The 13,902-nt window shown below is 36.9% G+C and overlaps 1 protein-coding gene across 1 annotated transcript; it reads right to left on the bottom strand.

The window, feature by feature from the left end:
• Positions 1 to 1,798: 1,798 nt before the first annotated feature.
• Positions 1,799 to 10,199, bottom strand: LOC129921606 (glutathione peroxidase-like). Its single transcript, XM_056018682.1, has 5 exons — positions 10,041 to 10,199; positions 9,149 to 9,250; positions 6,597 to 6,728; positions 6,095 to 6,238; positions 1,799 to 2,901 (listed from the first exon to the last, which is right to left on the bottom strand). Exons 1-5 carry the CDS (start codon positions 10,122 to 10,124, stop codon positions 2,674 to 2,676), a joined length of 690 nt encoding a protein of 229 aa, XP_055874657.1. The 5' UTR covers positions 10,125 to 10,199; the 3' UTR covers positions 1,799 to 2,673.
• Between the last annotated feature and the right edge of the window lie 3,703 nt (positions 10,200 to 13,902).

A 13,902-nucleotide genomic window follows, 5' to 3' on the forward strand; every position in this document is an offset into this window, starting at 1 on the left:
GCCTGTCCATTCTTTAATGTTGTCCTCCCATCGCTTTTTCTGTCTGCCTCTTCTCCTTTTTTCCTGGCACCGTTCCCTGAAGGAAGGTCTTTGCGAGCCCCGTAGATCTTGTAATGTGGCCAAAGGTTTTAAGCTTTCGTCTTTTCACAATAGTTAGCATTAACTATTGTTCTGCTTTAAACATTAACTGAATTGTTTATAAGGCTGGGTTTAGTCTTTCACATGCAGTTTGTGATGGTGTTGTGTTTGGCAGACTCGCGATGTTCATTAGTAATACGCCTGCACAAGATACTCACACATCTGCCGAGTAGTTGAAGTCTTACAACTGTTAAGCACATGTATACTGATGTGGCGGAGAGATAGGGTTAATGTGTGTGCGACCTACTAACACACGTGACTCAGGCAAATCACACAGGTCAACGGCTGTCAGTGGACAATGGACAGTACAGCTATTCCACGCAAATATGACCCATGTTATGATCATGTAATGGAAAGCCTTCGAGGACCAGAGACCGTGTGTAAGAAGGTGTCTGGAAATTTAGGCACCGGATATTTAGGCACCCTGAAATTTAGGCCCCCCTTACTTTTCCGGTGCCTTATTTTCCGCTTTGTCAAAAACTGCTTAATTTACCGGTGACTAAATTTCCAGTGGCTAAATTTCCTAGACTCGTGTAAGAAAGGGAGTTCTGTCCATGACAGCAAGGCAGTATAGACGGTGCGGTACAATGTGAGTCCTCGAAAATGTAGGGTTTATGTTGCTAGTAGACTGAGAGACCAGTAGTGTTTAGTTGGCAGTTCTTTTCAGCACAACAAAGCCTTTGTAGTTAGTGTAGCCAATTGTGTTGTTTATGTATTTAGTTATTAAGCTACCACACTTTTTTTTGGAACTCTAGTTGTCAAGTTCTTGTGTTTGATGTGCTGTGTTGAGCGCTGGAACTCTAGTTGTCAAGTTTTTGTGTTAGATGTTCTGTGTTGAGCGCTGGAACTCTAGTTGTCAAGTTCTTGTGTTAGATGTGCTGTGTTGAGCGCTGGAATTCTAGTTGTCTAGTTTTTGTGTTAGATGTGCTGTGTTGAGCAGTGTTTACAGAAGGCTGGTAGAGTAATACACAACGTCTCTATTACATACTGTTATTAACTTCACTTCGGAATTACAAAAGTTAAACTAATAAAAGGTATTAATTAGAGCAGTGGCGTCCCTAGGGGGGTTCGAGCCGCAACGGGTGACACACCCATCAATTTCTGACCACAGTGCATAATAAGGCCGCAGGTAACAATGGGCGTGTTGGAAATTTATATAGCCTCAGGGCGAAAAAGGTCAGGCAACAAACTGATCGAGGGGAGCCTCGCTATTAACAGTTTGAGAACTACTTTAATATATGTTTAAACGTTTCCGTCAAGTCTACAAACTTGACAAAGAAAATATATTCAGTTAATGTTCAGTCTGGTTCTAATTTTAATAATTTTATATTTCGATACATATCATAGATATTGATAAAGTATCATAAACAATGACATTTTAAAATAGTGTCCAATTGTCATTTTACAGACGTGTAACAATCAACAAATATAGGTTACTAGCTCACTGTATTATGGTTCGACACAAGATAAAGTGAACGACAGTTATCTTTGGAAAATTTTGCAAACGAAAACCCATGGTGGGGAAGGGGTGACACCCTAACTAACCGCACCGGGTGACACCGACCCTAGTAATGCCACTGAATTAGAGTGTTATAAATTTCTTGCGTCCATCTGCTTCTCTCGTATATGACAGACTTAAGAAATCAACAATATTGGTGGATACAAAAAAAAGTTAATACATTTTATTTGAAGTCTAAGTTGCCTTTTCATAATACATTTCACTTGTAGGAAAGCAGGAAAAGCTAACCCAGAGATATTAAACATCTACAGTGTATTATTATTAGTTCTAACAAATGTGCAATATTCTTTCGTTAAAAAGATTGTCTGATGAGCTCAGCTTCCTAGTTTTTAACAGAAAATGCCATTACATCTGCCACCAGACGAATGCACAAGTCTTGATGACGTCAGTAGTGTGTCAGCGTAATCCAGCAGCCAATGAAGGCTGTTTGTAGAAAACACGTCATAACATTCCCAAAGAAGTTGAGCCCACCAAACAGTTCAACACATCACTAAAGAATCCATTAAAAATTTTTCTGGTCATTATTAACTTTTCCCACGTTACTAAAGATAAAAATGTAATATGTTTTCAGATAAATATGCATTTTTTTCACACCACATATACAACGACAATACGTTACAATCAGGGCCTAGGCTGTAGCTTATATTTGTCTGATACCATGTACAGCACTGATTACAATGATGAAATTATATACAATAAATCAAATTAATGGTTAAACTACATATACATGTAATTACTTCCCTTTAAAAAGATTTCTTCTCTCCAATTTAAAGTTAGAAAACTAAACAAATGTGAAAAAATACGATTTAACATTTGGAATTGAATATAGTATAAAGACCTACATATTGATCTAAATATCAAGTTGCTAAGTTTTGATAGGTCGGGAAAACATGATTAAATTGTGGAGTTAAAAGTTGTTTTGTTTCGTATTAAAGCAAAATAAACTATTTCGATTGTAAAATTTCAGGCGGAGGTAATCCAATCCAGTTGAAAAGGAAATCCCATGTATTCTGGAGCTAACCATTGACAGTCTGGTCGAGTTCAGCACTCTTGGCACGTGCCACCTCTAAGTCTATGTCGTCTGCAAGTTGTAGTGGATCCGTTCGAGGATAAGCTCGCTTGACAACTTTCCCGTCGTAACCAATCAGAAAGGCCTCAAAGTTCCAGGCCACATCACTGGCTTTGATTGGTGTGTAAAATAATCTGGTTTGATTAAAGACAGTGGCTGTTGGAGGGCAGACACTCTGAAAATGACAAACAGCATGAAATCATTGGTGAAAGAAATTTTAAAAAATGTAATAGAATCTACATTGAGGAAGAAAAATAAGTACTATTATAGTCTTATCTTATATAATACAGACGTTACTTCAAAAAAGAAGATGATTACATCCTACGCGTCATGCAATCAGTCATGCATATTAACCAATGACTTACATTCTGCCAAGTCACTGGTTTTCCTGGTTAGCTCAGGCAACCCATTCCATGCTCTAATAGCACTAGGGAAGAAGAAACATTTGTACAAATTTGTCCTAGCATATGGAACGAGGAATGTGCCTTTATCTTTGTGTCTTTCTGAGTATTTTATTAAATTTTGTTTTTGTATTTGAAGATTATGTTTCAGTGTTTTATGTATAATTGCTACTTTACTTTTGAGTCTTCTGTCCTGAAGGCTTTCTAAATTTAGTGATTTAACTAAAGGTGTTACTCTAGTCAAATGTGAATATTCGTTTGTTATGAATCTCATTGCTCTATTTTGTGTCTGTTCCAGTTTCTTAATGTTTTCTTGAGTTGAGGGGTCCCAAACAGAGGATGCATATTCTATTATTGGCCTAACCAAGGTTAAATAACATTTTAGTTTAATGCTCTTATTGGATTTATAGAAATTTCTTTTAATAAACCCTAATGCTTTGTTTTTTGTTTTTTTTAAATAGTTTTTTCATTTTTCATTTATTATAACACCTAGGTATTTTGCCTTTTTAGTCTGTGTTACTGGTTTGCCATGAATAAGATAAGTGGAATTAATTTGTTTTAGTTTTTTTTGTTACTCTTAATAACTGACATTTTTCTGGGTGGAAAGACATGCTCGAATTTGATTCCCATTTCTGTAATTCATCTAATTCTCTTTGTAAAATGTCTGTATCTTGTGTTGTTTTTATTGTTCTATATATTATGCAATCGTCTGCAAATAATCTGTCTTTTCCTGAACTAATGCAATTTGGTAAATCATTTATGTAAATTAAAAGTAGTAGTGGACCTAAGACTGTTTCTCGAGGTACACCTGAGTTTACTGTTATTGGTCTTGATTTAGAGCCATTTATTATTACAGTTTGTTCTCTCCCTATCAGAAAATCCTTAATCCAAAGATGCAGTGGACCATAGATGCCAAAGCACAATAATCAAAATACAATAAGAAAATCATTCTTAATGTTTTTTGTGGTTTTTTTAAAAACTGTTTTTGCTAACATCAGAAAATTGAATCATTCACCGTGACCTACTTTTTTTTCCTAGAAACATTTTGCATGAATACAAGTGGCGCATTACACCCCCTGAGATACAGAAGGCGAAAAACTGCGCGTAAAAAAATAAAAACCGATATTTAGAAAAGGTGGGAAATTTAACTCATTTGCAACAATAATGTCAGCAGAGACACACATAGTTTTAATATTGATAGGTCCCAACACCTGGAACATACAAAAGTAAAGGAGTGCTTGAGATTTGCACAATAATAATAATAATAATAATAATCTTTATTGTCCGTAAGGAAATTTGTCTTACAATTTGTGCATTACACCAAACAAGAAACATTATAACTATAAGAAACCAAAGTGTACATTTACACCAGACTCACTCATAATTTACATGTGACAAAGTTTATCTGCATAACTAATTACAAACGAACATTCAATATACATCCAGCAAATAAAATAATAATAAATAATGAAAGCACAAATTGCACTGTGGCTTATTTTTTTTTTTTTTTTTTTTTTTAAAAGGAAACCTCAGAATTTGCGCTATTCAGTTTTAGCTTTATCATCATAGTAATCCTTGGGCTTTATGCCTCTTTTCTTTGCCTCTGTGGCTTAAAATGAAACTATGACAAACATATTTGTCTTTTAAAAAAACGTGTTTGTTCTAACATAGTCTACAACTGTTGGATTAACTTATATTTGGTGAAAATGTTTTTGAATACGCTTGTCATCTTTAAATAAAAAAAAAAGTAACGTTTCACTGCATACTGTGATGTAAAGAAAAGAGAACTACAGGGATATAAAAATTAGTTCAGAACAAAACACAAACGAAACAATGAAAGAAGATACAGGAGGATTCTTCTCGGAAATGACCAAATTTTTCCAAACTCATGTAATCAATAGTGAGTCCCCAGAACCTGACAACCTTACCATTTGTAATTCAAAAGAGGTTTACGAAGTTCTTCCCCCTCTTCCACCAACAATGTAAAAACACGAACAAAAGAAAAGCAGAAAGTGATAGCAAGCGTCAGTCGAACAGAATATATCAGAAAATTAATTCTTATTCATTTCGAGTTAATTAGGAAAACCAATATCCATTGTTTGTCGGCACAGTTTTTCGGATAATAGAAGATATGATCTTTGCAGACACTAATTAAAATAGTTAAAATAGAAGAAAAAAGAAGAAAGTCTTGATTTACTTCATAAAAAAATATCAGGGACCGACATATTTTTGAGTCATGTCAGGAAAATTATCAATTAAATTTGAGCTAACACTTAAGTGTCTGTACTGATGTAGCACCGCCAATGACTGGTACAGTTATTGGAACAGTAAACTTGTCCGAAAGGGTTTTAGTCCTTCTGAAATATAATCACACGAGTCGACCCGCGGCGTAGCATACGCCGCTATTTAGTGACGGGTGAACACTTCCTGAAAGGCACAGTTGTCCAAATTGGGTTGAGGGGTTGGGCGACGAAGAGAATTATATATACAGAGAAGATTACTTGTTCTCCCCACCCCCTATTTTTTTTTCTGTCGACACGAAAGTTACGTGGGGTAACTCTAGTCCGACTTGCAGAAATAAAAGAGTTATCTTTCGATGACTTTTTCATCTAGGGTTAGGGAGTCGTCGTGCTTGCGTTGTGTCCCGCATGGTTGGGTGACGTAGAGAACTATATATACGGATTATACACCAAGAGTTTCTTTTCGTTAAACATTACTTCCTATTCTGTGCTAAACAAGAGGTCCAAAAAATAAATAAATGAATTACGTTATTATACCGTTGTACAATTTGTGAATAAAATTAGAGTAAGAGATAAATATTGTGAACTGTAAATATGGAATAAATTTAGAAACAGAAAAATATTGACCATTAAGAAAAATACCAGAGGAAAGAGCTTTCCTACATTGAAAATCAAAATAAAATACCGATAGAATTCCAGTGTAATGACCTATATATTTTGACATTACCTTCAAGTAAATGTAAAGTATATGCTCATTTACTCCGTTCACTTCAATTTTCTCAAAAAGTTGAAAGTTCGGCACAAAACCCCCACCAGGTCGGACATATTTGATTCCGTTCATGATTTCTGTGCCATTGGCTCCAGGCTCTTGCTGAAGTAATAAATCAAATAAGTCATGATAAAGTTTAAATTCGAATACACCTGATCTGTCTTTCTGTCTGTCTGTCTGACCGTCCGTCCGTCCGTCCATCCGTCTGTCTGTCTGTCTGTCTGTCTGTCTGTCTATCTATCTATCTATCTATCTATCTATCTATCTATCTATCTATCTATCTATCTATCTATCTATCTGTCTGTCCGTCCGTCCGTCCGTCAGTTCGTCCATCTGTCTGTCTATCTGTCAGTCAGTCTGTTTGTTTACACACAAACACACATAAATTAATCATAATTTGTTAATGGAAATAAAGCTCGCAACTGGGTGTGAATCTAGCTAGAGAAAAAGAGTTACGTACCATCAGAAACTGGTTGCAAGGAAAGCCTAGGATGACAAAGTCTTGATCACTATACTTGGACTGTAGTGCATTCAACCCGAAGTAATGGTGAGTCAAGGCTCAGTAAGTAGCAACATTCACGATCATGACAACCTGGCAAGAGGGAAACATATTGAAACCCAACAGGGAAACATATTGAAACCCAACAGGGAAACATATTGAAACCCAACAGAGAAACATATTGAAACCCAACAGTGAAACATATTGAAACCCAACAGGGAAACATATTGAAACCCAACAGTGAAACATATTGAAACCCAACAGGGAAACATATTGAAACCCAACAGGGAAACATATTAAAACCCAACAGGGAAACTTATTGAGACCCAACAGGGAAACATATTGAAACCCAAAAGGGAAACATATTGAAACCCAACAGGGAAACATATTGAAACCCAACAGGGAAACATATTGAAAACCAACAGGGAAACATATTGAAACCCAACAGAGAAACATATTGAAACCCAACAGAGAAACATATTGAAACCCAACAGAGAAACATATTGAAACCCAACAGGGAAACATATTGAAACCCAACAGAGAAACATATTGAAACCCAACAGGGAAACATATTGTAACCCAACAGAGAAACATATTGAAACCCAACAGGGAAACATATTGAAACCAAGTGAATGAAAGATCCAAACATAGAGGGAACATTAGATTACTACAAAAGGGTGATCAGTTAAACTGTCAAAACTCTAATCGATTCCGATGAGGGTGATCAGTTAAACTGTCAAAACTCTAATCGATTCCGATGAGGGTGATCAGTTAAACTGTCAAAACTCTAATCGATTCCGATGAGGGTGATCAGTTAAACTGTCAAAAAACTCTAATCGATTCCGATGAGGGTGATCAGTTAAACTGTCAAAACTCTAATCGATTCCGATGATTAAGGATGTGCATTTCACATGACCACCTAAAACCCATGTACGACCTGCATATTTTGTCACAACTAACTTCCTCTGTCAGAATACACAAGTAATTAAATGACACATAAATGTCGGCTAAGGAGCTTTAAGTTTGAAAACTAAATTTAAAAAAATATTTTTAAGACGTATTCATTCTTTCTTTTCTGACAATAATGTAATTATCTTCTTTTTGTAAGTACCGTCTCTAATATATAAGATAAGATAAGAAGATAATAATTAGATCCAAAATAGGCCTACATTTAACTCTTTAAAAAATGTTTTTGACGTTCTCTTATCCACTTGGCGTCTTCAGGCAAAATTAAGTTGTTAGCACGTGCTGTGTAAATTCAACGCGCTATGTAATTTCAATTAATATTCATTTACTATTATAATTCTTTTAATAACATACATTTCTCAACAGTATAGATTGATTGAATCAGTTGTGGTATTGTGTCCAACTGTGTATAGACAAACTGGGTGACCTGTGTTGTTATTTGGATGAGTGGACTGCTGGGATAGTGTGTTAGGTATGAATGTGTAGGAATGGGTCAGTTGTTAGGATAATGCTGATACTGAAAGCATTACAAAGCAATACGTCTCTTCATGAGTGAAAAAAAAACAAAGAACATTGACCATTGTCTTGAACTATTCATTTACGACACAGTAATTAAATTAAACTGACATTGATCGAAGTTCCTGGTTTTTCGTCGAGGTTGACCCTTAACCCCTTACCCTTCGACCCCACTATGGGAGTCTGTAGAGCTTCTCAGACCCCCAGCTGGCTGAAAAGGATGGGGGGGGGGGGGGGGCTTATCAAATTTTTAAAAATTTCTTCACGGGGGAGCCCCTGGTGAAAGCTGTCAAAATTTAAAATCAACAAAACAATAATTAAACTATTCTATACAGCAATCATCAGCAGTCTAATTAACTTTGCCACCACCTGCTGTTATGGTAATAATTTACTGGCACAAAGACATCGACTAAATAGACTAATTAAAAAAGCACCGTATATCACTCGAACACAGCTACCATCTTCTTGGAGAACTTTTTTTTTTATGAAAGATGCTTTTCCAAAACATTCACAATCCTTAAAGACAAACTGCACCCATCAAACCCCTGTTACATCAGATCTAAACGAAGTGGTCGTCTCCTTTCCATTAGGACTAAAACAGAAAGATTAAAAAACTCCTTAATCCCACTTACGGTCAGTGTGCTACAATGTCATCTGTCGTCATCGAGAAGTACATATCATAAAAGTCTAATTCATAAAGCGCTGGTTGTGAGTGTGTATGCGTTTCGTGAATGAATGTTGTTCGTATTTGCATCTATATTATTATTGTTACAGTAGTTACGCTGAGGTGGCCAATAGTAGTGAAACTGAATTTCCATTACTTTGGATCAATAAAAATTATCTAATCTTATCTTATCTAAAAGTTATAATGTTTTTTAGCGACTTTCACTACACATCAGAACAATTTAGTAGCACAATAATATTGCATTCCACTTAGGATGAAAAACCTAAATCATTCTAAATCTATATGGCACTAGTTATGAAAGGGGAAAAAAAAAGGGTGAGGGTAGATTTGAAAGTACTGGTATTACCTTTCCCTTATAATCACTGAGACTAATTGTCCGATCTTTGTAAACGTTCATCACACTGAAGTCGTAGATCGTTCTTTTATCATCGTCTGCTTGATTGCAGGTCTGCGTGCCGATAGACAAATAAAATTAATGAAATAACAAATATAAATATGTGTTTTTTGTAAAGACTAGACCTAAACTAATCTAGGTTTTAATATCTAAGTTCTCCGTCCCTGACCACTCTCCAAGAATATCTACACAGTATATATATTTCTAATCTTGTCCGTTCCTTGCAAACACATTTCATTATATATCTCCCTTTACAGAACTATCTGGAGGCGTGGTGGCTGATCGGTAAAGCGCTTGGCTTCCGAACCGGGGACCGGGGTTCGAATTCTGGTGAAGATTGGGATTTTTAATTTCGGGATCTTCGGGCGCCACATGACACCCTTGTTAACCGTAGGCCACAGAAACAGATGACCTTTACATCACCTGCCCTATAGACCATAAGGTCTGAAAGGGGAACTTTCCTTTTTTTTTTTTACAGAACTATCTGGAATAATCTGAAAATAATAAGTGCGAATGAGGACTAAACTCAGAATCTCTACCATTGAATGCTCGCTGTTACATAGATAGATAGATAGATAGATAGATAGATAGATAGATAGGTAGATTAGATAGATAGGCAGACAGACAGACAGACAGACAGACAGATAGATAGATAGATAGATAGATAGATAGATAGATAGATAGATAGATAGATAGATAGATAGATAGATAGATAGATAGATAGATAGACAGACAGACAGACAGATAGATAGATAGATAGATAGATAGATAGATAGATAGATAGATAGATAGATAGATAGATAGACAGTTAGATAGAGATTAGATAGGCAATGTTCTCACTTACCAGCATGACACCTGCATGGACAATGGTCAGTAAGCCACACAAAGCGGCCACTAGGCCACCTCTGTATTGGCCTGGCCAATACATGGCTGAGCTTCGATTGAAACTTGTGTGTCTCGACCTCAGTATTTATACAGTAGGTCACCGCAGGATATCTGAAATTATCTTGATACACTAAAAGGATCAAGTGCTTTAACTTCTATATCATTTATCTTGTCAACCTGGCCCTGGCCTCTCAAAATACACAGCAAAGCACACTTTTATTTTGTTGTTGCCAGTTGTACATTTCTAATATCAAAATTTCTATTCATGTTTATGTTTGGGTTAGTTAGCAACCTGTCCCTGGCCTCTCAAATTACACAGCAAAGCACACTTTCATTTTGTTGTTGCCAGTTGTACATTTCTAATATCAAAATTTCTATTCATGTTTATGTTTGGGTTAGTTAGCAACCTGTCCCTGGCCTCTCAAATTACACAGCAAAGCACACTTTCATTTTGTTGTTGCCAGTTGTACATTTCTAATATCAAAATTTCTATTCATGTTTATGTTTGAGTTAGTTAGCAACCTGTCCCTGGCCTCTCAAATTACACAGCAAAGCACACTTTTATTTTGTTGTTGCCAGTTGTACATTTCTAATATCAAAATTTCTGTTCATGTTTATGTTTGGGTTAGTTAGCAACCTGTCCCTGGCCTCTCAAATTACACAGCAAAGCACACTTTTATTTTGTTGTTGCCAGTTGTACATTTCTAATATCAAAATTTCTGTTCATGTTTATGTTTGGGTTAGTTAGCAACCTGTCCCTGGCCTCTCAAATTACACAGCAAAGCACACTTTTATTTTGTTGTTGCCAGTTGTACATTTCTAATATCAAAATTTCTGTTCATGTTTATGTTTGGGTTAGTTAGCAACCTGTCCCTGGCCTCTCAAATTACACAGCAAAGCACACTTTTATTTTGTTGTTGCCAGTTGTACATTTCTAATATCAAAATTTCTGTTCATGTTTATGTTTGGGTTAGTTAGCAACCTGTCCCTGGCCTCTCAAATTACACAGCAAAGCACACTTTTATTTTGTTGTTGCCAGTTGTACATTTCTAATATCAAAATTTCTGTTCATGTTTATGTTTGGGTTAGTTAGCAACCTGTCCCTGGCCTCTCAAATTACACAGCAAAGCACACTTTTATTTTGTTGTTGCCAGTTGTACATTTCTAATATCAAAATTTCTGTTCATGTTTATGTTTGGGTTAGTTAGCAACCTGTCCCTGGCCTCTCAAATTACACAGCAAAGCACACTTTTATTTTGTTGTTGCCAGTTGTACATTTCTAATATCAAAATTTCTGTTCATGTTTATGTTTGGGTTAGTTAGCTCTGGATCTATTGCGCCTATCCCAAGATTAACAATGGCCAATCACTCAGTTAAGAAGCATTCTACATGTTTAAATAAGGAATCGAACTCTTACCGCCTAGTTTACAGCTGAATGACGAAATACGTGATTATGGGAACAAAAAGTTATCAGAGGAACCAACTGTTCAGTGTAAAAAGTACTTTAAGATGGCTTTTGAATATTAGGCTACGTAAAGCGAAAAATCGACTTCCTAACAACCTCGCCCCCTTGTGGCAAATCGTAACAAATCTATAGCCCTCCAACTCCCGGCGTAGAGTATTACAAGATTCGAATTTTACAAAATATTTATTTATCATTTCCCCAAGGAAGGTCTTTGCGACCCCCGAAGATCTTGTAATATGGTCATAGATTTTTAGCTTGCGTTTTTTTTTAACAGAAACAGATGACCTTTACATCACCTGCCCTATAGACCATAAGGTCTGAAAGGGGAACTTTACTTTTTTTTTTTTTACAGAACTATCTGGAATAATCTGAAAATAATAAGTGCGAATGAGGACTAAACTCAGAATCTCTACCATTGAATGTTAACTTTGTTTTTTAAGATGCAAGAGTATGTGTTCTTTCGCTTCAACAGGGGAACTAACTGTGGACTAGCATCAATCAGCGTTGTATCAGGCTAAGTTGGGTCGATGTACTATTGTCAGTATGACGACTCTGTTGTCTGACCACTGTGTTGGGCAAGTGTTGTGACTGTGTAAGGCTGAGGACTCTGTTGTCTGACCACTGTGTTGGGCAAGTGTTGTGACTGTGTAAGTCTGACGACTCTGTTGTCTGACCACTGTGTTGGGCAAGTGTTGTGACTGTGTAAGTCTGACGACTCTGTTGTCTGACCACTGTGTTGGGCAAGTGTTGTGACTGTGTAAGTCTGACGACTCTGTTGTCTGACCACTGTGTTGGGCAAGTGTTGTGGCTGTGTAAGTCTGACGACTGAGTTGTGTTCTGACGACTATGTCGGGACAGTGTTGTGGCCGTCGTGAGGTTTGAACGTGCTGTGATCATCTAAGGCAGCGGTTCTCAACCTTTTAAGCTCGGCGACCCATTTTTACAATCTCCCACTCTGCCGCGACCCCCCCCCCCCCCTAGACACACACAACAATAGAACATAGACAATAACAATCCTTATTTTTGATGGTCTTAGGCGACCCCTGGCAAATCGTCAAGCGACCCACAGGTTGAGAACCCCTGATCTAAGGGTTAGAGCGCAGACTGTTTATTCTACATCATAAATAAGTGTATGTCTACTATATGTGATGCAAACTCTGCCGCTCCAGAATTGGCTTGAACAGTTACTTAGCTACGTCTCAAGGCGTAACCAAAGTCAGTGACTCATCTGGGCGCATCCATTGTCTTCCGAGACAGAAGGAGCCATATATATATTATATATATATATATATCATATATATATGTGATACCCATTAATTATTCTTCTATGTATCATGCCACATAACTTCACCACATAGTAAATACTTTATCAAATTAAATATTATTGTTATAACCCTATTCGCGACGCAAAAAGGGTTAACTGTGTGTGATCAGCTGACATGTGTGACACAGGCCAGTAATACAGTTTGGCGTGCTATATTGAAAGGCAAGGGACAGTACTGGCATGAAATTTGCACGTGAATAGCGCCCGTGTTATGGTCATCTGATCATAAGCCTAGAGACACATTGTGTAAGAAAGCGGTAGTTCAAGACAGGACAGCGAGGAGACCGGGACTGTTAGTCTGGTGCAGTCCTCCAGTGAAACGTACGAGTCCTGGAAGAGACAGTAGAATTTATGAGTTTAGTACAGTGATATCCAGTCTAACGTTGTAGCAGTTGATTGTGTTGCCAATTGTGTCGTGTTGGCTGTTTTATTTGACCCTTATTAAAGTACCAGATTATTTGGAGCTCTTGTTGTCAAGTTCTTGATGTGTTAGATGTGTTCTGTTGTGTTTAGCAGTGTTTGCAGAAGGCCTGATTAGGAGAATGTCGTAACATTATGTTGTTGTTTTTTATCGGCTCGTCCATTATTCATTGTTCGGTCTGAATGTTTACACCAGGGAAGACGAGCCCAAGGCTTAAGAACAACCCTGACACGGTGTGTGTCATCTTAGAGTCTTTGGTGATGTTTCATTTCGTCATTCTTATAACAACTATTTGTAGCCTGCCCCCCCCCCTCTTCTCCGTTAAATTTCCCCTGTACACTATAGCTCTCACATTGTTAGAATATACACAGACCTGATACACACATACAGTAACCTAGTAGCAATAATGTAATCAATGTATCACTATAAGCATTAAACAATGTATTTGAGCACTGTTCATCCTATAGACTAGAAATTATTTTGAAGGACTGATAATTATTGACCAAAACAAAACCATTTTAGACATTTCGTTATTCCTCCGTGAAATGTATTTGACCACACAGCTTCGCTCAAACATGTTTTGGTCGGAACAGATAAAACAAAGGCCTTCA

Source organism: Biomphalaria glabrata, chromosome 2 (genome assembly GCF_947242115.1).
Source record: "Biomphalaria glabrata chromosome 2, xgBioGlab47.1, whole genome shotgun sequence".
Lineage (NCBI taxonomy): Eukaryota > Metazoa > Mollusca > Gastropoda > Planorbidae > Biomphalaria > Biomphalaria glabrata.